Source organism: Dipodomys spectabilis, unplaced genomic scaffold (assembly GCF_019054845.1).
Source record: "Dipodomys spectabilis isolate Male_0828 unplaced genomic scaffold, ASM1905484v1 ptg000018l, whole genome shotgun sequence".
Classification (NCBI taxonomy): domain Eukaryota; kingdom Metazoa; phylum Chordata; class Mammalia; order Rodentia; family Heteromyidae; genus Dipodomys; species Dipodomys spectabilis.
Genome location: NW_024870695.1, coordinates 14806530 through 14827553, shown reverse-complemented (window position 1 = coordinate 14827553; position 21024 = coordinate 14806530). Strand labels below are relative to the sequence as shown.

The window sequence follows — 21024 nt, the reverse complement described above, 5'->3', positions numbered from 1 at the left end:
GCTTTACCCTGTGGTACTTTCAGAACCCCACATTGAAGGAATTATTCATTCCATTTTATTTTAAAACAAACAAAATAATAACATATGGTTGAAGCCACAAATGTGCCTTTGATCCTCTCCTCATATGAAGTGGTACCAAGAATTCAGAGGGAAATTGGTACACAGTCTTTATTAAAAGCCTAATCAAGCCAAACAGTTTTATTGGGTTTGGAAATGAACCGCCATGTCTCTCCATCCTGCCTTTCCCCAGAGTCTGCTGACTGCATTCTCTCGTCCTGTAGAGGCCCCTCGATGGGGTTTTAGAGGATGCTCTGTACTACATGTCAGAGACTTCCCCGTTCCCCATCAGAAGAGAAACCAATCTCCCCACCCTGCCCCCATGCTCTCCAAGTGCTGTAATGGCTCAACATCCCCTATGTAGTGACCCACTTTAAAGTCAGACTGTATAGTTTCAACACTTAGCTGTTCCATTTGGTCATATTTTACCATTCTATTTCTCTGATTCACCCTTTTTTTTTCTTCAGATTTTCTTTTTCTTTTGTTTCTGTCCTGGAACTTGAACTCAGAGTGTAGGTGCTGTTCCTTGTTAGCTCAAGGCTGATACTCTGCCGGTTGAGCCACAGCTCCATTTCTGGCTTTTTGGTGGCTAATTGGAGATAAGAGTTTCACAGACCTCCCTGCCCAGGCTGACTTTGAACTGTGATCTTCAGATCTCAGCCTCCTGAGTAGCTGGGATTACAGGTGTGAACCACTGGGGCCTGGCCCCATTTCTTTTCACTTCCTTTTTTTTCCCCTCTGGTACAAATACATTGGTCTGAAATTCTACACTGACTCCATCGGGAGAGGTGGGTTTCCAACAGCTTGTAGCAGTGACTATGGTAGCTGCTGCCACTGCCCTGGAGATCAAGTGCCATCAGTCACCTGTCAAGTTTTCTACTTGATGAGCAGTGCATGGCATACTGGCATTTACTCATCTGACCTCCTTTCTTCCCTTCGCCTCGTGTTCTCAGTCACACACCCATACTTTTCAGAGCTGTTCCATCCTGATCAAGTTTTATTGTGAGGAAGGATTTATGTTGATGGTTTAAACCTGATACAGTATGAGGCTGGCCTTTTCTCTAGATTTCCTGCCACCTAGACTCACAGCACTTAACCTAGTATTTCATTTTCTCTTGACATGTTTTATGCTCATCCCTCCTCCTCCTTTACCCTCCTTCCTGCTCTGCTTTCTTCTTTTCTTTTTCTCCCTCTCTGGATTCAGTCTCATCTCTTCTCTCCCCCTGGCAGATCTGAGCTCCTTAACCATCCCCTATGAAGAGGAAGAGGAAGAGGAGGAGGAAGAGATGTATGATGACATTGATGGTTTTAACACCCCAAATTCTGGTTCTCAGTGCAGACCCATCATCTCCCCCAGTAGTATGGGGATCCAAGAGCCAACAGAGAAGGAAGAGGATATTTATGAAGTCTTACCAGGTATGAAATGTCATCTCCTAATTATCTCCTCCAGAGTGTCAAAAACCCTTGATCTGGTAGATAATTCTGAAACCTCCAACAAAAGCCAGATCTAAATTTCATCCTCGGAAGTATCTCAGTGCAGAGTTCTGCTTTGCTCTGGGAGCAGGATGAATTGAGCCAACAGGAATATTTCATCTATACCACATGTAGTAATTTATTACATGTGTGGATGAGATTAGAAAGTTAAGAATATTTGTGTCAGAGCCAGGCACCAGTGGCACACACCTATCTATAATTCTAGCTATTCAGGAGGCTGAGATCTGAAGATCCTGGTTTGAAGCCAGCCCCACCTGGCAGAAAAATCCTTAAGACTCTTATCTCCAATGAACCAGCAAAAAACTAGAAGTGGAAGTATTTCTACGTATTTCTCACGTGGTAGAACACCCAGCCTTGAGTGAAAAAGCCAAGTGAGAATGTGAAGCCCTGAGTTCCAGCCCCAGTGCTAGCACTATTCATTATATTCATGACGATTTACCCTGATTTGCTAAGAGTTCTGGGTACATCATCAAATCTCTCTCTAGGTTCCACTTCTTCTCCTGTGGGATCATGAAAATAACAGTAAGTTGTCTCAAAAACATGAAGCATTTCAAAAGCCCAAAATGATATACATGCTGATACTCCTGACGGAGCACAACTGGTTATTACCTAGAATCAAATCACATCGCTTAAGAATAAACCTTCTCTGCTTCCACCCCCACTCTCTCCCCCCACCCCCAACCCAACCCCAGCAATCCAGCAGATCTCAAGATCTTTTTCCTTCCAGAGGCAGGAGAGCTAACATCTCAGAAAATGCCCAGTCCTCACTGCTTCTGCAGAGCCGCTGCTGGGAGAGAGAAGGCAGCTGATGAACAGTGTGGAGCGCAGTGGGGGGTCAGGCTGGAAAACCAAAGCCTGAGCCTTTTAATTGGGAGGTAGTTAGACCACAGGAACTGCTGAATCTTCAGGTCCATTCAGAAAGAGCATTCCTGTGGAAACGTGCCAGGAGTTCACGGTTCTGCTAAGAAATTCAAATTAAGCGTAAATTTATAGCAATTTAAATCTCCATCCCAGATGAACTTTGGGATTAAGGTGAATCTCACACTCAGGCCCCAGAAGATAGGCCCAGTTGCTAAAAGCATCATCAGGAAGCAGTTGCATTCTACGGCTTCCTAGGAAGCCAGTCCAGTAGGTAACTCTGCAGGCTACATTCATTTTCTTCCCAGGGAGAAAAGTCACGTGATTACTCAGAGTCGAGGGGTTCTGACCACACCCACACCCATACCCCACCCCGCCAAAGAAAGCCTGTTTCTCCTTCTGGTACTTCCAGCCTTGGCCAGTCCGCCACTTCCTCAGCCCTTTTTTGTTGTGTTTTATTATGCAAACGATATCTTGGTTGAGGTCGAGCCATTTCTTGTGTCTGAAGTTAAAAAAAAAAAAATGATAATTTCCTCAGCAAGTCATCGTCGTTAATGAAGTTTTACAAAAACAGATACAACCAAAGGAAAATAAAATTTCACAGGTGATAAATTTTTCCAATTTCCCTGGCAGAATTCGATAGGATTGTTAAATTAAGAGTGAAGGTGTCTGTTAGAAAGCAACGAGCAGTGATGGGTAATTTTATAGAGTGGAAAATTGAATCAAATTGCTACATTAAAACACAGCTCCTCTGAGAATCTCCCCTTCCACCGCCTGCTCCATTGCAACAGCAGGGTGCAGAAATGGATCTAATTCACCACCCTCCCTAAGAGGAGATACACTTCCCAACTTGGCCAGAATCTTCTTAGTGAGCTCACGTTCTGCTCACTCCCGACCTGACTTGGAGAAATAGCCTGGTAACACACCCCTTCAGGTCACAGCTGTGGAAGAATATTCTAGGAACACCCCCATTGAACTACTATACCCTCTGGGTTACAGAGAAAGGGTCCTGTGCAATTCTCGAAGAAGCCAAGGAGATGGGGGCGGGGGGGGAGACACTGATGCTCAGAGATCCAGAAAGAGAGAGAGGAAAGAGGAAGAGGCCTCAGAAAATGAGTGTGAGGCCACCCCCCTACCACAGTGGGAACAATGAATGTGTGACTCGCTTCTCTCTCTTTTTTTTTCTTTTCAGTCCTGGGGTTTGAGCTCAGGGATTGGGGACTGTTCCTGAGCTCTTTTACTCAAGGCTAGCACTCTACCACTTAGAGCCACAGCGCCACTTCTAGTTTTTTAGTGGTTCATTGGAGAGTAAAAAAAAAAAAAAAATAAGTCTTATAGGGGCTTTCCTGCCTGGGCTGGCTTTGAACCGCAATCCTCAGGTTTCAGCCTCTTGTGTAGCTAGGATTACAGGCGTGAGCCATCAGTGCCTGGCTGTTACTGACTTCTTAACTACCATGTTTCATCATCTCTAAAATTCTTCCCTCCACCATTGCCTAAGATAGCAAAGTATTCCTTTACAATTTCCCTTTGAATTTTGAAGTAAACCCAAGAGCATGAGGACAAATCTACCCTGTCAAAGAAGCCCTTAACTCTGTATCCACAACTATTATCCATATAGAAAACAGCCACACAGGGCTAGGAAGGTGGCTCAGTGGTAGAGCGCTTGCCTTGCAGGCATGAGGCCCTGGGTTCCATTCCTCAGCACCACACATAAGCAAAAAGAAAAAAGCTGGAAGTGGCGCTGTGGCTCAAGTGGTAGAGCGCTAGCCTTGAGCTGAAGAGCTGAGGGACAGCACCCAGGCCCAGAGTTCAGGCCCCATGACCGGACCCAAAAAAAAAAAAAAAAGAAAGAAAAGAAAAGAAAACAGCCACACAGCCAGGCACCAGTGGCTTATACCTGTAATCCTGGCTACTCAGCAGGCTGAGATCTGAGGATCACAGTTCAAAGCCAGCCTGGGCAGGAAAGTCTATGAGACTCTTATCACCAATAAACCACAAGAAAACCAGAAGTGGTGCTGTGGCTCAAGTGGTAGAGCCTTGAGCTAAAGAGCTGAGGGACAGTGCCCAGGCCCAGAGTTCAAGCCCCACAACCAACAAAAGAAAAAGAAATAAAGGAAATAGCCATACAGTAGTAAAAGGCAGAGTCTCTTTCTGCAGGTTGGGGAGCAGCAGCTGACCTGTCTGTATTTCAAAGGCCAACCATGTACCTGACAAACAGTTTCTTTCCAAAAAGCCTCTATCCATCACTGTTAGAGACACAATGAAAAGATACTCGGCCATTACTTACGGGGTCCCTATCACCCAAACTTCCTGTTCACTCCACACTTGTTGCTGCTTCTTCTTTTTTTAAGTCAGTCTTAGGACTTGAACTCAGGACCTAGGCAATGCCCCTTCGCTTTTGTTCTCAAGGCTAGTGTTCTACTCCTTGATCTACACAGCTCCACTCCCACCTTTTTGATGGTTAGTTAAGAGATCAGAGTCACATCTTTCCTGCTCAACGTGGCTTTGAACTGAGATCCTCAGATCTCAGCCTCCTGAGTAGGATTATAGGCATGCTCTTGTTGCTTCCGAAGTTGCTGTTTGAGTTTTATACATCCCACCCCACCAGTCCTGGAGGTGTTACAAGTGGGCATGAGGGGTCCACCATTGTCTCCCCTCTACATCATCTCATGAGACCACCCTGTAAGCAAAGCATGTGAGAAATAGCATGATATTGAAGGTATAAAGCTGCCTGCTCCAAAGTCAGGATGGCTTCTCTCTGCCACTTGCTAGCTGTGAGGCCTTGAGCAAGTCTGGTCCTCTAGTGAATTGTCCCACATGTAAAAAGGAGTCAATAATAGTAGCTACGAGAGGGACAGGAGGAGGAGTCAGACACAGAATAAGTAGCACAGAGCTCTCGGTGAATACTGGCTAGTCACAAACGCAGCAGTATTTAGCCTGGACGTTAAACTCCTCTCTCTTTGAAGAGTTTGGGAATGGCTAGGTCCCCACCTCACCCACCAGACCCGAAACAGTCCAGTTGGGCTATTTGTAGCTATGTGCGTAAAGCAGGGGAAATTGAAAATCCTGAGCAGATGGGCTGTGGAGCACACCTTCTGCTCAGGCCCGTTTTTTACGGCGAAGCCAGGTGTGGGGTGGAGAGATGGAGGACAGCAACGTTGGATTGTGCTAACATTGCATAACCATCAATAGGCAAATGGATTGGGCCTCTAGCATTTGTCTCATTATAACGGGTAAATGTGCTTTATGAAAGACATTTAGCATTGGCAGGCCTGCTAACCCTCTTCTTTGAGAAGGGGTCTTCACAAACCCTCATCATCTATGGGGGGAGGGAAGCCATGTAAATGAGAACTCCTTACCAGTGCACAATGGAGATAAGATCCCCAGTTGGGAGGAAAGAATATAGACTATATACCAAGTCCATTAAAAAAAATGGTCTAATCAAAATAATGAATGAGTCATGAAGTTAAATGCACTCCATCATATTAACCACAGGATAATTAGCATTTGCTTCATGGGTAGAACTCTCTTCCCAAAGAGGGAAAACCAGAGTACCCAAAGATTTTCAGCCAAACCACAATAATGTTAGTCTGAGAATATTACAGTTGCAAGGTTGGTATGAGTTGAGATTTCTGAATATCTGTGTTGAGCATGTAAGAAGGGCCCTTGAGTTCTAAGATCTCATTTTCAGTAGATTAAACTTCAGGGAAATGCTACAAAGACGTGCTAAAGCAATCGGAAGGAAATAGGAGATTTTTCTGCAGTCTTTCTCATCTCCCCTGAAGTTATTTTGCAGGCCAGCCCAGGCCCAGTTCCATGAGTCATGAGTCCATAAAAGGATAACTTTTATCAGGTTCCTATTTGGGGCCTGTAGGCTGGGATCCAGGAAGGCACCTGAGAGCTGTAACTGGGGCCTGGTGGTGGCTACAATGACAGTAGAAGCCAGCTGTGTTCTCTAGAGAGACTTCAGAAGAGCAAACAGAAAGAGATGGAGAGGCCTCCCTGGGAATTTCTGTGCACATTCTGAAGTTACCCATCCTGCCCCAGGGGCTTATTACAGACCTAGAAACCAGACTGCTTTATAATAAAGCATATAACTGGTGTGGGATTGTTTTCTTAATTAGAGTCAAATGGAAATAACATTCTGTGGAATTATTTTCCTCCTATACAGTTGTCCAGACCTACACAAAAAGAGAATGGGGAAAGTAAGAGATCAAGAGCAAGAAGGGAGAGAGACAGAGACAAAAACAGGCAGACCAAAAGACCCAAAACATAATCAAACTTATGAAGAGACAAAATTGTCCAAGGCTGAGTGCTGGTGGTTCACACCTGTCATCCTAGTTACTCAGGAAGCTGAGATCTGAGGATCATGGTTCAAAGTAGCCCAGGCAAACAAATCCATGAGACTTTTTATCTTCAAGTAAGCAGCATAAAACAGGAAGGGGAGGTATGGCTCAATGGTAAAGCTCCAGTCTTGAGCAATAAAACCCAAATGCAGCAGTGGTACCCACTAGACATTATGGTGAAAATGAACTATACAACTTGTGGATGGGGATGGAGAGGGAAAATTGGGAGAGAGCAAGGGAAGGGGTGACATTGCCCAAAAAGAAAAAGGTAACCTTTACCTGACTTACATAATTATAACCCCTCTGTCCATCACCTCTATAATAACAATTTTTAAAAAAAACAACATAGCCAGGCACCGGTGCCTCATACCTGTAATCCTAGCTACTCAGGAGGCTGAGATCTGAGGATCATGGTTCAAAGCCAGCCCGGGCAGGAAAGTCCATGAAACTCTTATCTCCAATAAACCACCAGAAAACGGGAAGTGACGCTGTGGCTCAAGTGGTAGAGTATAAGCCTTAAGCTGAAGAGCTGAGGGACAGCGCCCAGGCTCAGAGTTCAAGACCCACGACCGACAAGGAAAAAACAAACTGAGAGTGCAAGGCCCTGAGTTCAAAGGCTCAGTACTAACATAAAAAAAAAAAAGCCGTTGGCAAAACTCCTGGCCTTCTCTCTCACTGCCCTGTACCCTGAGCCCCAGCCTCATGGCTGCTGGTCCAGCCCAGCTAAACCCTGCTGTTTCTTCATCTGGAATGGGCAAGGATCTCAGCCTCTGAAATCCCATACATTCTGGACCCTCCTCAGCTACATGTCCTTCCACCCAATTAGTAGGTGCTCCATTATTATTTGCGAAATTAAATTCCATGCATTCCAAGGGTTGCCGTTAGCACAAATTGAGTTTAATATTTTATCCATCCAGACTCTTTCATGGAGATAGATGGCGAGTATTTCGAGGTAACTGTTGAAATCACCTAATACACAACAGAGAACCCAATGTGCTATTCACCTCTTGCTCGTAGTGCCAGTGTTACCAGGAGGTTTGTAACCTGCGTGGATTTAGGGCTTAGCTCTGCTTGCCATGGAGTGGTTTTCCTTCTACTTTTCTGCACGCTCCCTTTGCACGCCGAGCCGAGCTGTTTCTCTGTATCTCGGTTGCATCTGTCACCAGAGCACCTGGACATCTGCTTGCATATGGATGCAGTTGGCAGTGGTGGTTTTAAGCTTTTGTCACTTTGCTGTGTTGAAGGGACGTGATTGTCCCTCTTTCTGAGCCAGTGGAGGCGGGGAGGGTTGTCTTTCTTTGGGATGAGCTTAGCTAGGGGCCGGGGTGAGAACAGCACACTTCACAAAGCAGCCAGGTGTGCTGCGAAGCTGGCCCCTCTTTGTCCCTCCTATGTGGATTCGGTGTCCTGCTCTTCTCAGCCTCTCATTAGTGCCCCTGACATTGTGCCAAGAATGTTGATTGAAATCGACTCTCCGGATACGAATGCTCATTTGCAATGCCCCATGGTTCTCTCACATGCTCTTGCAGCTAACAGAATCTTCTTCAACTGTTTTCCCAATTGAGATGAGATATTTGGGGATCAAGTAGAGCATTTAATGTAATAAGTGGGCAGTAATCTTCAGAGGTTAATTTATTTAGAGCCGATGTAAGGTTGGGGATCCCATATGCCCTGTTAGGAACAAGGACCATTATAATCTATTACTGTTTAAAGTTGAGCTAGCACATAAATTTTAATTCTCTCCGAAATGAAGATGTATTTCAGTAGCTGGAATGCTAATATGCCTAATAATATTCTTATAAAGAAGTTCAATGAGCTTTTTAACCTAAAGAAAATAGTTTTCAAAATAGTCTTTTAGAATAAAAGTCTCATATTACAAACTAACCAGAGAGAGAGAAGAAAAGGGAAGGGAGAAGGGAGAAAGGGAGGGTGGAAGAAAGGGAGGGAAGGAAGGGAGGAAGGAAGGAAGGAAGGAAGGAGAAAAGAAAAAAGGAGAAGGAAGAAATGTGTCCATCATTTCTTTTTTCTGTTGCCACATAATCAGCTCCCTTTACTTTGGAGCTGAAAGACACGTTTGGCTCTGTGTTTGTTGCGGGGCGCAGGGAATGTTCATGCCAGTGCTAAGGCTTGAACTCAAAGGCACTGCCCATTACTTTCTTTGCTCAAGGCTAGCACTCAACCACTTGAGCCCCACCTGCACTTCTAGCTTTTTGGTAGTTAAATGGAGATAAGAAGATGCTCACCCACTTACTGACTTTTCTGCCCAAATCTGGCTATGAACCATGATTCTCAGATCTCAGCCTCCTGAGATCTGAGGATTACAGGCTGGAGCCTCTGGCACCCAGCTTGGTTTCACAGTTTATCCTGATATACCTCATAAGGTCTAATTTGTATTCATGATTTCTGAAACCTGGAAGGTGGCCATAACCAGCTGTGGAAGGCACTTCCCTTCACTACACAACAGGCCCCATCCTCAGGCTGCCAGAGGCCCCCGAGCCACGCCCATCAGCTATAGCAAGGCTGGTGAGCCCACTTTCAGCCACTGCGGAAGGACAGAGGTGGGAACATCTCATTATAGAGCCCAGCAATGGTGGCAAATGATATAGAAGCTCCATGGCCAGCGTTTCTCTTTCTTCCTGATTGACTCTAAAGACGCTATGAAAATCAGAATGTCTGGTCTGGAATTGAAATGCCTAGAACAGATTTCTATTCTTTATTTTTTCCTTGTTGAGATCATGACTGGATTGAGTGCCTGAAAGGATAACAGAATCAAGGTTTAGTTTTCATTTTTATCATTGCAAATACATTTACATTCCCCTCCTTTTTTTTTTTTCTTTACAAATGCAAAGAGCAGGCAAGCCACTTTCAATAATTTATTTTAAAATCAATGCTAATGAGGTTCTGTCTCGTCAGTGGCCGAGTTTTACAATAAAGTCTGATTTATTTAGAAAAGATCTTCGGTGTAGCCTCCCATCTAATGGCGGTGGGAAGGAGGTGGAGTCACAAGCACTGTGACCCTCCAACTTCGGATCCAATTTGTAATTCACAGCGGAGATCTGACCCAATTTACATTGATTAGAATTGGGAGGAAGAGACAGCTGTGCACAAGACAGCAGAGGTGGAGTAAGACCTCTCTGCAAAAGTGCCTAAGCACAGCAAATTATTGGTCTTTGTGATTAAGTTGTTTGATATCAGCAAAAGAGCAGCTCTCTGTCCAAATTATTGAGATCTGTGAAGTGAGGTTGGAACCAATTCTTACTCTAGAGTTTTCAATCCGTGTAAAATTATCCCTCGCACTCAAAAAAGAAGAAGAAGAAGAAGAAGGAAAAGCATCCTAGCAGAGGAAGGAAGGAAGTGGACAGTAATGGGAAGACAATGTGCAGAGAATGATGCTTAAGGTGATTGATTTCATCAGGGCCTGTTTCCTCTATTTGATTTCATTCCTCCCATTATCTAGAGCTTTATTCTTTGGGAGTGGCACTTCAGGTGGAAAGGAGGAAAACCTCTGCTACTGAGTCTTGCATGGAGATGAGAATCAGAGGAGTCCTTTCCCCAGAGCATCTGTAGGACAATGTATACATACATACAGAAGTGTAGAACTGGGACCGAACTCAGGGCCTTGACTATGCAACTGGCTTTTTCATTCAAGGCTGGGCCTCTACCACTTGATCCATACATCCATGTCTGGATTTTTGCTGGTTAATTGGAGCTAAGAGTCTCATAGACTTTCCTACCTGGGCTGGCTCCAAACTTCGATCCTCAGATCTCAACCTCCTGAGTAGCTAGGATTATAAGCATGAGCCACCAGATTCTAGCAGAATAAATATATATATATATATGAATATATATATGAATATATATGAATATTTATATATGACAGGTGAGATGCTTCTCTGGAGAAGTATATATACTTGAGAAATGCATATATAAAGTTATATATATATATGTGTGTGTGTGTGTGTGTGTGTGTGTATGCATATATAATACCTATATAACTTTTGAAAGGCATAGTCACTTTTTTTATTTTTTTATTTTTTCGGAGGGGAGTCCAGTCGTGGGGCCTGAACTTTGGGCCTGGGCGCTGTCCCTCAGCTCTTCAGCTCAAGGCTAGCGCTCTACCACTTGAGCCACAGCTCCACTTCTGGCTTTTTTCTTTTTGCTTATGTGGTGCTGAGGAATCGAACCCAGGGCCTCATGCATGCAAGGCAAGCGCTCTACCACTGAGCCACTTTCCCAGCCCATAGTCTCTTTTTTTAATGTTCTGTAGTATTCTAATATATCGGTTATGCTGTTTCTTCTCACCTTTGAGCTTGGAATTTATTTTTCCCAATCTGACATACTAGAACTATGAAACTTATATATATGAAGGAAAAAAGAAAGAAAAGGAGAATGTTCCCAGGTCATCCCCTCAAAATTCCATCTGTATTCTAGGTTTTATGGCACTGCTTTGTCTTACCTAGAAAGAAAGAGAAAGAGAGAGAGAGAAGGAAATGCAGCCAGGAGAAATTAAATTAGCTCTCAAAACATTGCTTATAATGCTCCATTGACTGTGGGGGAGGTGGGAAGAAGGGTAAAAAGAGCAGCAATGTATTTTTGCTCATTTTGCCCCATGTATAAAATTACTAAATGTAATTTTGGTACACATGCTTTCTTTACAAAGGCTCAATTCCTGTGTTATCAAGTTGTATGAAGCCTGAGATGAAACAGGTTAATGAGGGTAAAAAACTTAAGCCAATCATGTTGTGACTTTAGCCATATAAACACTTGACTGGAGTTAGACACTAGCATTGACTTAGAACCCATTGTGAATCTACAGCAATTAATTAAAAGACCATTCCAACTGCCCTCAGGAGCTTATACTCTAATGAACAAGGCAGGCTGAATGAAAACAGTAAAAAGATAACTCCAAGCCCCAAGTACTAGGAACATAAAATGATAAACATGACCAGCCTTTGTTACAGCTGAGCAAAGATGGCTACATTAAAGACTAATTAATCACAGAGGGGTTAAACACCCAGTTCCAATCACATCCACACACACATGCATACACACACACACACACACACACACACTCATGTTCTAACTAGAATGGCTAAATTCAGAGAGGCTGCTAGATAGCAAATACGAGAGAGAATTCCAGAAGGGAAGGAGACATGGAAGTTGAGGGAACATCTGGCATGCTAGAAGCCCCACTCATGTCCATGGCTTCTCCCAGCTTCCTACGGTAGCATCTTACCTGCAGGAAGCACACAGAATGTATAGAAATGAGCCAGGCACTGGTGACTGGTGCCTGTAACCGTAGCTCTTCAGGAAGTTGAGATCTGAGGATCAAGGTTTGAGGCCAACCTGGGCAGATGATCCAAGAGATGGTTATCTCCAATTAACTAGCAAAAAAAAAAAAAAAAGGCAGAAGAAGAGATGTGGCTCAAGTGGTAGCTCACTAGCCTTGAGCAGAAAAAGCAAAGGGAAAGTGTAAAGCCCTAAGTTCAAGCTCCAGTACAAACACACACACACACACACACACACACACACACACACACACACAGTGGGGGGTGGGGGGAGGCAGAAAGGGCCAGCCAGCTTGAAGGTGAGAGATGATTATAAAAGAACACAGGGCTGGGAAGGTGGCTCAGTGGTAGAGTACATACCTTGCATGCATGAGGCCCTGGGTTCGATTCCTCAGCACCACATAACCAGAAAAAGCTGGAAGTGGCGCTGTGGCTCAAGTGGTAGAGCGCTTGCCTTGAGCTGAAGAGCTGAGGGACAGCGCCCAGGCCCAGAGCTCAGGCCCCACAACCAACAACAACAAAAAAAAAAACAAAACAATAATCACACTCTCCTTAAAGAAGAGAGTATCCTAACATCCCAGATACAGTACCCAACAGAACCCATGCATGTAGTATTCTAAGCCCAAATCCACAATCAAAAAGTTACCATAGAAACCATGAAGGGGTGATATTGATCAAGACGCATTGTACTCATAAACTGATGTGTTGAATTGTACAGCAACTTAATAAGGATTTTTTTTAATACAGAAAAAGAGAGAGTGAGAGGGAGGAAGAAAGGAAGGGAGGGGGAGGGAGGAGGAAGGGAGGAGGAGGGAGGGGGAAGGAGGGGGAGGGAGAAAGAGAAAAAGAAAGAGGGAGGGAGAGGAGGAATAAAGAAAGAAAGGGAACGAGAAGAGGGAAGAGAAGGGGAAGGGAAGAGAGGAAACAAGAGGGGAGGGGAATGTTCTAGACGGATATAATGGCTCATGCTTACAATGCTAACACTCAGGATACTGAGGAAGGAGGATTGTGAGTTGGAGGCCAGCTTGGGCTGTGTAGCAAGATTCTATCTCCAAACAGAACTAAGAAAGAGACAAAGAGAGATGAGCTCAGAGCAGACACTCCCTCCGTGTAGACTGTCCCCACAGACTGCTAACATTGACCACTTGTTCCCTCAGATGAAGAGCATGATGGGGAAGAGGAAGAGCATGGTGCTGGGCGAAGAGGAGGTGAGCATGTGTCCCACACAGTGGCGGGTTCAAGCTTCTGGCTCAAAGCAATAGCATTAACAGACTCGCTGATAAATACAAGTCCTGTATACAACCCCAAACGCCCCAAATAAAGTAACTAGCTAAGGAAATCCCTTAACTTTAAAAGCAGTCATTCCATCACTTTAATTAATGTTCCCAGAATGGCTAAGATTTATCCTAGAGAGAGAAGCCAAACTAGATATTTGTTTTTTCCTATCAGTATTTCTTAAATCAGTACAGTGGAAATAGAATTGCCTCATCTCTAAAAGATCAGAGGACTGAGAATGGAAAGAATGGAAATGTCTCTTCTCTGAGAGGCCTGAAGATTGCTAGTTGAGAGGGGGAATGGAAATGTGTCAGATCTGAAAAGTGAACGCAGGGTGAAGGATAGAATCACGGCCACAGAGCTGACTTCTGATGGCCTGGTTTGATTCCAGGCACATTTGGAAATGAATATGTAACAGGGTTGTTGAATACCAAATTACAGCTTATTCATCCCAGACTGTTAACTATGCTCCAGGCTTTTAGAGAGCCTACCCCTCCTAAAGTCAGATGCCCCCTGGGCACCTCCTGAAGTGTAGGAGGAACCTATTACTTCATTGTCATTGAAGGAAAGCCTGGCGTGGCCAGAGCTGCCTCACATCCAATCATTCCATCCTCTGAACCTGAATCAGAGATGAGGTAAGATACAAGCTGATCTTTCTTAGGATCTATGAACATCTTGAGCCTGGGAATTATTTCCCTCATTTTCTTCCGGCTCCATTTCCCTGGCCCTAGCTTTTTCCTATTCTCCCCTCCTGCTTTCCTTCTGCTTTTTCTTCTCCCTACCCATCCAAGCAAAACCCCTTCTCCTTTTTCATTCTCTAAAGGCAGCGAATCTTAAAAGGTTTCATGAGCTGGGGGCTGGTGGCTCACACCTATACTCCTAATTACTCAGGAGGCTGAGTATCACAGTTCAAAGCCAGCCCGGGCAAGAAAGTCCATGAGACTCTTATCTCCAATAAAGCACCAGAAAACTGGAAGTGCTGCTGTGGCTCAAGTGGTAGAGTGCTTGCCTTGAGCTGAAGAGCTCAGGGACAGCACCCAGGCCCAGAGTTCAAGCCCCACAACCGACCAAAAAAAAAAAAAAGTTTTCATGAAGGACCCAAGGAAGAGAAAATTCAGGCAACGTCAGACATCAGATACCAAAAGCAGGAGAGAAAGAAAGCAACATGAGTCAGCTGCCAATGGCTCACACCTGTAATCCTAGCGACTCAGGAAGCTGAGATCTGGGGATCACAGTTCAAAGCTAACCAAGGCAGAAAACTCTCAGACTCTTGTCTCCAATTACTCAGCAAGAAGCCAGAAGTGGAACTGTGGTTTAAGTGGTAGAAAGCCAGCCTTGAGCACATGGTCCTGAGTTCAAGTCCCCATACCAGCACAAAATAAAGAAAAGAAAGCAAATGGGATAAGTGTGGTACAGGGATGTTAGGACACTTCATACTTGATAGTGGTTAACACATAGAATTCATCCAAGCCAAAACCTAGGTTCTACTATTTTCTACTTGCTCTATAGACTTGCACCAGAAAGTCTATTCTGACCAAGCATGTCCCTCGTAAGTCTTTTCTCAGCCAACCTCCATCACTAGCATGAAAAAGAAGCACTGCATGTGGGCAGCTTGGCTACAATAACTTCCATTCAGGAAGCATCAGTCTTCTGGCAAAGACTCCTTAAAGAGACTCTGCTCTCTCTCTAAGGTTATTATCTTGGGAGGCAAGAGTTGTTTGTGGTTATTTTTGTTTTTTGTCGGTTGTGGGGCTTGAACTCAGAGCCTGGGTGCTGCCCCTGAGCCTCTTTCTGCTCAAGGCTAGCACTGTCATACTTGAGCCACAGCACCATTTCCTGATTTTGAGTGATTAATTCAAGATAAGAGTCTCACAGGGACTTTTCTGCCCAGGCTGGCTTAACTGGCTTGAACTCAGGGCCTCATGTGATTGGCTTTTTATACCTTCACTTCCTGCTTTTTGCTGGTGAACTGGAGATAAAAGTGTCTCATGGATTTGTACACCTAGCCTGGCTTTAAATCTTCTTCAGATCACAGGTTTCTGAGTAGCTAAGATTATAGGTGCAAGCCACCAGTACCTGGCAAGAGATGTAGTTCTTTATAGTTCCAATACGTGTAACTCAAGTAGGTTTCTAAAAAAAAAATAGAGATTTTTTTCATTCCTCATGTTTTCTGCCTCCAAAATAGGTATTGTTAAAGTAGAGTGAGCTCTAAATATGTTTCTGTGGTTTATATTTCCCTCCCATTATAATGATTAGTGGCCTAGTGATTAAAAAACAGAAGGACTTTCTGCTCTCTCTGCAGAATCTGAGGCAGGAATTTTTATTCTCTGTGTTTACTTATTTATTTATTGAATTTATATAATGCCTGTTCTCTAATGGAGCTATAGAAACTGCTACAAATATGTAACATCCAAATGTCATTGCTCAGTTTTACAAGAAAATATAAAGGTCTGGGGGAAAGCAAGCAGCTTCAATGAATGCATTTAAAAGGCAGGAATCCCAGAATTCAAGCCCCAGTACTGTGAATGAATGAATGAATGAAATGAAAAGTAAGGAGCTTTGAGAAATTGTGAATTCTTAGGTCAGAGTCAAGCTACATAAGTTTGCTTCATTTTAGTTTTTCTTGATACTACATGTTTTAGAGGAGAGAGTTAGGCAGATAGATAGATAGATAGATAGATAGATAGATAGATAGATAGATAGATAGATAGATAGATAGATTTTTTTTAAGTAAACTGGCCTTCCTTTTCTTCATTTTCTCTTAAAGATACTGTAGCTGACCAGATCATCTTTCAAAATCCAAGTACCTTTCTCTAAGGGTACTTTTCCCTCAATGCTGGCCTACTCCCTTGGCAGTATCTCTAACATTTTGAAAGCCCAACTAGGTCTTATCGGGAAGTAGGAGGGAGACAAAGAATTCAGTTTATCCTTATTGAGTGTTAATGACCCTGTGAGATGTAATTTCTTTTATTTTATTCTGTTACCTAGAAAATCTATCACAGCCTTGTAGTATTGATTGTTCAATCTATAAAGAGCTCTGTTTACAGCCTGCCTGTTAGTAACAGGGTTATTTTAATGAGTGATTTGTCAACACCTCAAATTTTTCTCTAAATTACAACCATCAGCCTCAGGTGAGTCTAATGCTTAGGGTCTAATACTAAGGGTCATGGGTGATGAGTGCTTAGCTCCCTTTCTTACCATCTTTTAACTGTCGGGGTAATCCAAAGTAACACTTGTCTAGATGCTGGTGGCTCAAGCCTATAATCCTACCTACTTCGGATGCAGAGATCTGAGGATCCAGGTTCAAAGCTAGCATGGGCAGGAAAGTCCATGAGACTCTTGTGTTTTTTTAGGCCTGAGACTGGGACTTGGGACTTGAACTTGGTACCTGCTACTTTCACTCACTGACTAGCGCTCTCCCAACTGAGCTACACTTCCAACCCCAAGAGACTCTTTTCTCAATTAACCCCCAAAAATGCCAGAAGTGGAGCTGTGGCTCAGGTGGTAGAGCACAAAAGCTCAGAGACAACACCAAAGCCCTGAGTTCAAGTGCCAGGATACACATACAACACACACACACACACACACACACACACACACACACACACACACACAAGATTGCTTATAAGCAATGGGACAGTGAAAAAGAAACCCAAGAAACTGAGATGACACTAGCCCCGGGGGTGGGGGGGGGCCGGGGACAAAGGCTGTCTTTCTCTCCCCTTTTTAGCTATCCACCTTAGAAATTATTCGAATTCTACTGCGAGCATATGTGACTCCTGTGAAATAAAATAAACTGAAATATGCTAAAATAACAAAAAAAATAAGCATACCATCTCAGAGGCACTCTGAGTGCCAACTTTAGTGCCCACCAATAAAGAACTGCTATATAGAAGAGACCAGAGGTCAGGCATACACTTGTAACTCTTACCTTTTGAAACCTGTTTCTCAAGACCAACCATGACTTTCTACCAGCTAAAATTTTGACCCAACAAAAGGAGTGTAGGAGGTGAAAATCAGGATCTATGAGTGTTCCCCATTTCTAAATCATCTTTATAATCCTAAAAACCATGGTAATTTCAGAATTCAAGGTTAAACAGCTAGGGATATAAGCAAATGAATAGCCAGGTACAGTGGCACATTTCTGTAATCCCTGAAACAGGAGGTTGGCAAAGTTGAGATCAGCCTAAATTATACAGTGAGTTCCAGGCCAGGGCCTTTCTCCAAAATAAGGAGAAAAAGTAATAAAAAGAAGCAAAATGAGCAGATGCTCTTCCTACTCTAGTGCCATAGTCAGTAGAATCTGGGAGATTTTTTTTCATACTTTCCTTCTGAAACTTGTAATAAAGTATCAGGCAGTCTGCTTTAATAAACTGAATATGGTGGTCCTTTCTGCCCTAGAGGATATTTCAGGGAGCTTTCCTCGGGTCACAGCATTGTCCACACTCTAGTAGGTTTTGTCCTCTCAGTTTTCTCTCTTTTCCACAATTTACATGGATGTGCCCGATGCCAAACCTCATGGACGCAGCCCTTTAACTCATTAAGCAAAGGTAGCTGGGCACCAGTGCTCACATTTGTAATCCTAATACTTGAGAGGCAGTTCAGGGCAGCAAAGTTTTCTAGACCCCTCTTCAACAGAGCTTGGTGCGGTGGCATGCACCTGTTATACTAGCTATGTAGAAAGGCTTAAAATAAGTGGATTGAAGCCCAGATATGCATCTAGACAACCAGTGCCTAGCCATTGCTAAGTAGAGTGCCTACTTTGCAAACGTGAGGACCTGAGTTCAAACCTCAGTACCACAAGAAATGTAAACAAGAAGCCAATTTACCATTTTTCCCTGGTTACAATTTAAATTCTGGAGTTATCCAAAGTCTCCCAGACAAAAATATGAACCCCAAAAGGAATACAGTCAGGTTCTCCTATCCCAGAGGAGAGGAGAGACCGATAGATGGCTTAGTACTTTTTACCTTAGTACTTTCCACAGCTGAGAGGTTACTTTTCATTGACTTTTAACAGCTGCCCAAGTTTGGCCTCAGTTACAGGAGACATGGCTGGCTATTACTGGTGACAAAGACCTTGAATGATAGCGGGGTGCTGGTGGTTCACACCCATAATCCTAACTACTCAGAAGGCTGAGATCCGTGGATCAAGGTTTGAAAACAGCCCAAGCAGGAAAGTCTGTGGGATTCTTTTAATCTCCAATGAGCCAGTAGAAAACAAGGAAGTAGAGCTGTGGCTCAAAGTGGTAAAGCACTAACCTTGAGCAAAAAAGAGTGCAGAGGGGCTGGGAAGGTGGCTCAGTGGTAGAGTGCTTGCCTTGCATGCATGAGGCCCTGGGTTCGATTCCTCAGCACCACATAAGCAAAAAGAAAAAAGCCGGAAGTGGCACTGTGGCTCAAGTGGTAGAGCGCTAGACTTGAGCTGAAGAGCTGAGGGACAGCGCCCAGGCCCAGAGTTCAAAAAAAAAAAAAAAGAGTGCAGGGACAGTGCCCAGACCCCAACTTCAAGCCCCATGACTGACACAATAAAAAAATTTTAAAGAAAGAATCTGAGTGACAAATACTTTACAATAAATACCTGGGAAAGAGATAACCAAAAACTATTTTTTAGCCTGTTCTAGCATTATTCTTCCTAAGATATTTTGTTTGCTTGATGCTTAGCTTCCCTTATGTGGGATAAAGAGAATAAAATCCTACACCCCTCCTCTAGAAAAAGTCCTTCTCAGCTCTGCTAGTAATTTAAATGCAGTGATCATACCCATTAGCTTCTCTATCATTGTAATTGTTGTTAATTGTTATAACTGTTTTACTTATTAGTGGTGTCGTTATTGCTCTCGGTCCTCTGTCTGTTTTTATGCTGAATATATTAGTGCTTTGCTTTTGAATTACCAAGGCTTTATTTAGTACAGTGACGTTTGGTGGGTTTTTTTTTTTTTAGAGAGACATTGAGAAATGCTGGCATTAAGCTTTATTCTTTTGTTTTTCATTCCAAACGGACAGACTGGAAAAAAATAATTAGATGGAATAATGTCCTCAAAATGAGAATGAGGATGTTTTGAATTAATTAAACTATCAGAATACTGCAGCATTTCTGATGTGAGGCTGCTGCCAGAATAGTGTAAAACCTAAAGGAACTGAAATCTAGCCCACAAAAGCTCTTAAGTTCCCAATTCCTTTCACTACGCTAAATAGAAATCCATGTCTGTGTGTATTTGTCTGTCTGTAGGATGAGCTTGGCAGGCTTAGGGCAAAGCAGAAATAACCCTCCAGACTACTGGACTTCCAGGCGCTGCCTGGCACCACACTGCAGGAATAAAATCCTCCTCAGCCTTACCTTTTCCAGGTCTTTATTTAACATCTACCCACCATCGCCTCATGCTTGCTTGGCTTGCTTGCTCAGATAGTGCCCTATCCCTTGAGTCATGCCTCCAATCCAGCTTTTTACTGGATAATTGAAAATGGGAATCTTTTCTACCTAAGTTGGCTTTGTAATGTAATCCTCCAGATCTCAGCCTCCTGTAGAGAGTGAACTACTTGGCACCCAACAGATCGGGTTTTTCCAAACCACTAAAGCTTCAGAAAGGTCTCCTTAACCCTTTAGACTGTGCTAAATTTCCTGTTACACATAGCATCTTCCATTTCCTTCCAGATATATGACAATCTTAGGTAAATAAATCCTTATATGTTCATGGTGCTTCCCCCACTAGACGGTAGCCTTGGGAGCAGGGACCTTGTGTGGCCCCTGAGGAATCTCCAGGGCCTGGCAGAGCCCTGGCATTGAGCAGACACTACGCATGTGTCTGCCACCGGATGCGGAGGAAGGAATTAGCAACATTGCACATATTTACATACGTGAGTGCAAATCACATGCATGTTAAACAGGGAGTCTGCAATATGAAATCCAGCCATAACCAGCTAAAGAATAACTCCCTATGGATTCTCTTCATTCCAGAATACCTCTATCTAGATAAGAAGTTTCATCTTTCCCTAGCCTTTAATTCTTCATTCTGCCTATTTTTCATAACTGTTTTGTAATGCTTCTACTGTATGAGTACTTTAACTTGGGCTAGGCTAAACTATCTGCAGGGTTCCTGAACACCTTTTCTTTCTTTCTGTCTTTCTTTTCTTTCTGTCTTTTTCTTTCTTTCTTTCTTTTCTTGGAAAGCTTCCGTTTTCCTCTCAGCTTCCTGCTTTCCCTGTGACTATTATACTTTTAGGAAGGTCTTTTTCCATTATCCTTCCAACCTGTTCCTCATTCCGCATGGTATCAAATCATTATGCTTTCTTGTGTGTGCTAGTACTAGGGCTTGAACCCAGGCTCATGCTCTTGCTTGGTTTTTCTCTCAAGGCTGGCACTCTACCACTTGAGCCACACTTCCACTTCCAGGATTTTTGTTTTTGTTTTTTTGTCAGTTGTGGGGCTTGAACTCTAGGCTTGGGTGCTGTCCCTGAGCTCTTCAGCTCAAGGTGAGCACTCTGGCACTTGAGCCGCAGCGCCACTTCCAGTTTCCTGGTGGTTAATTGGAGATAAAAGATTCACGGACTCGGGCTGGGAAGGTGGCTCAGTGGTAGAGCGCTTGCCTTGCATGCTCGAGGCCCTGGGTTCAATTTCTCAGCACCACGTAAGCAAAAAGAAAAAAGTCGGAAGTGGCGCTGTGGCTCAAGTGGTTGAGCTGAAGAGCTGAGGGACAGCGCCCAGGCCCAGA

The 21024-nt window shown here is 43.7% G+C and overlaps 1 protein-coding gene across 1 annotated transcript in view; it reads left to right on the top strand.

Annotated features, from left to right (window-relative positions):
* Positions 1-21024, top strand: part of Skap1 (src kinase associated phosphoprotein 1) — a 271966-nt gene that overhangs the window by 217892 nt on the left and 33050 nt on the right. Inside the window, exons 9-10 of the mRNA XM_042674137.1 lie at positions 1288-1473; positions 13201-13251. Of these exons, the coding sequence (XP_042530071.1) occupies positions 1288-1473; positions 13201-13251 (237 nt within the window). The remainder of the gene's footprint in view (positions 1-1287; positions 1474-13200; positions 13252-21024) is intronic.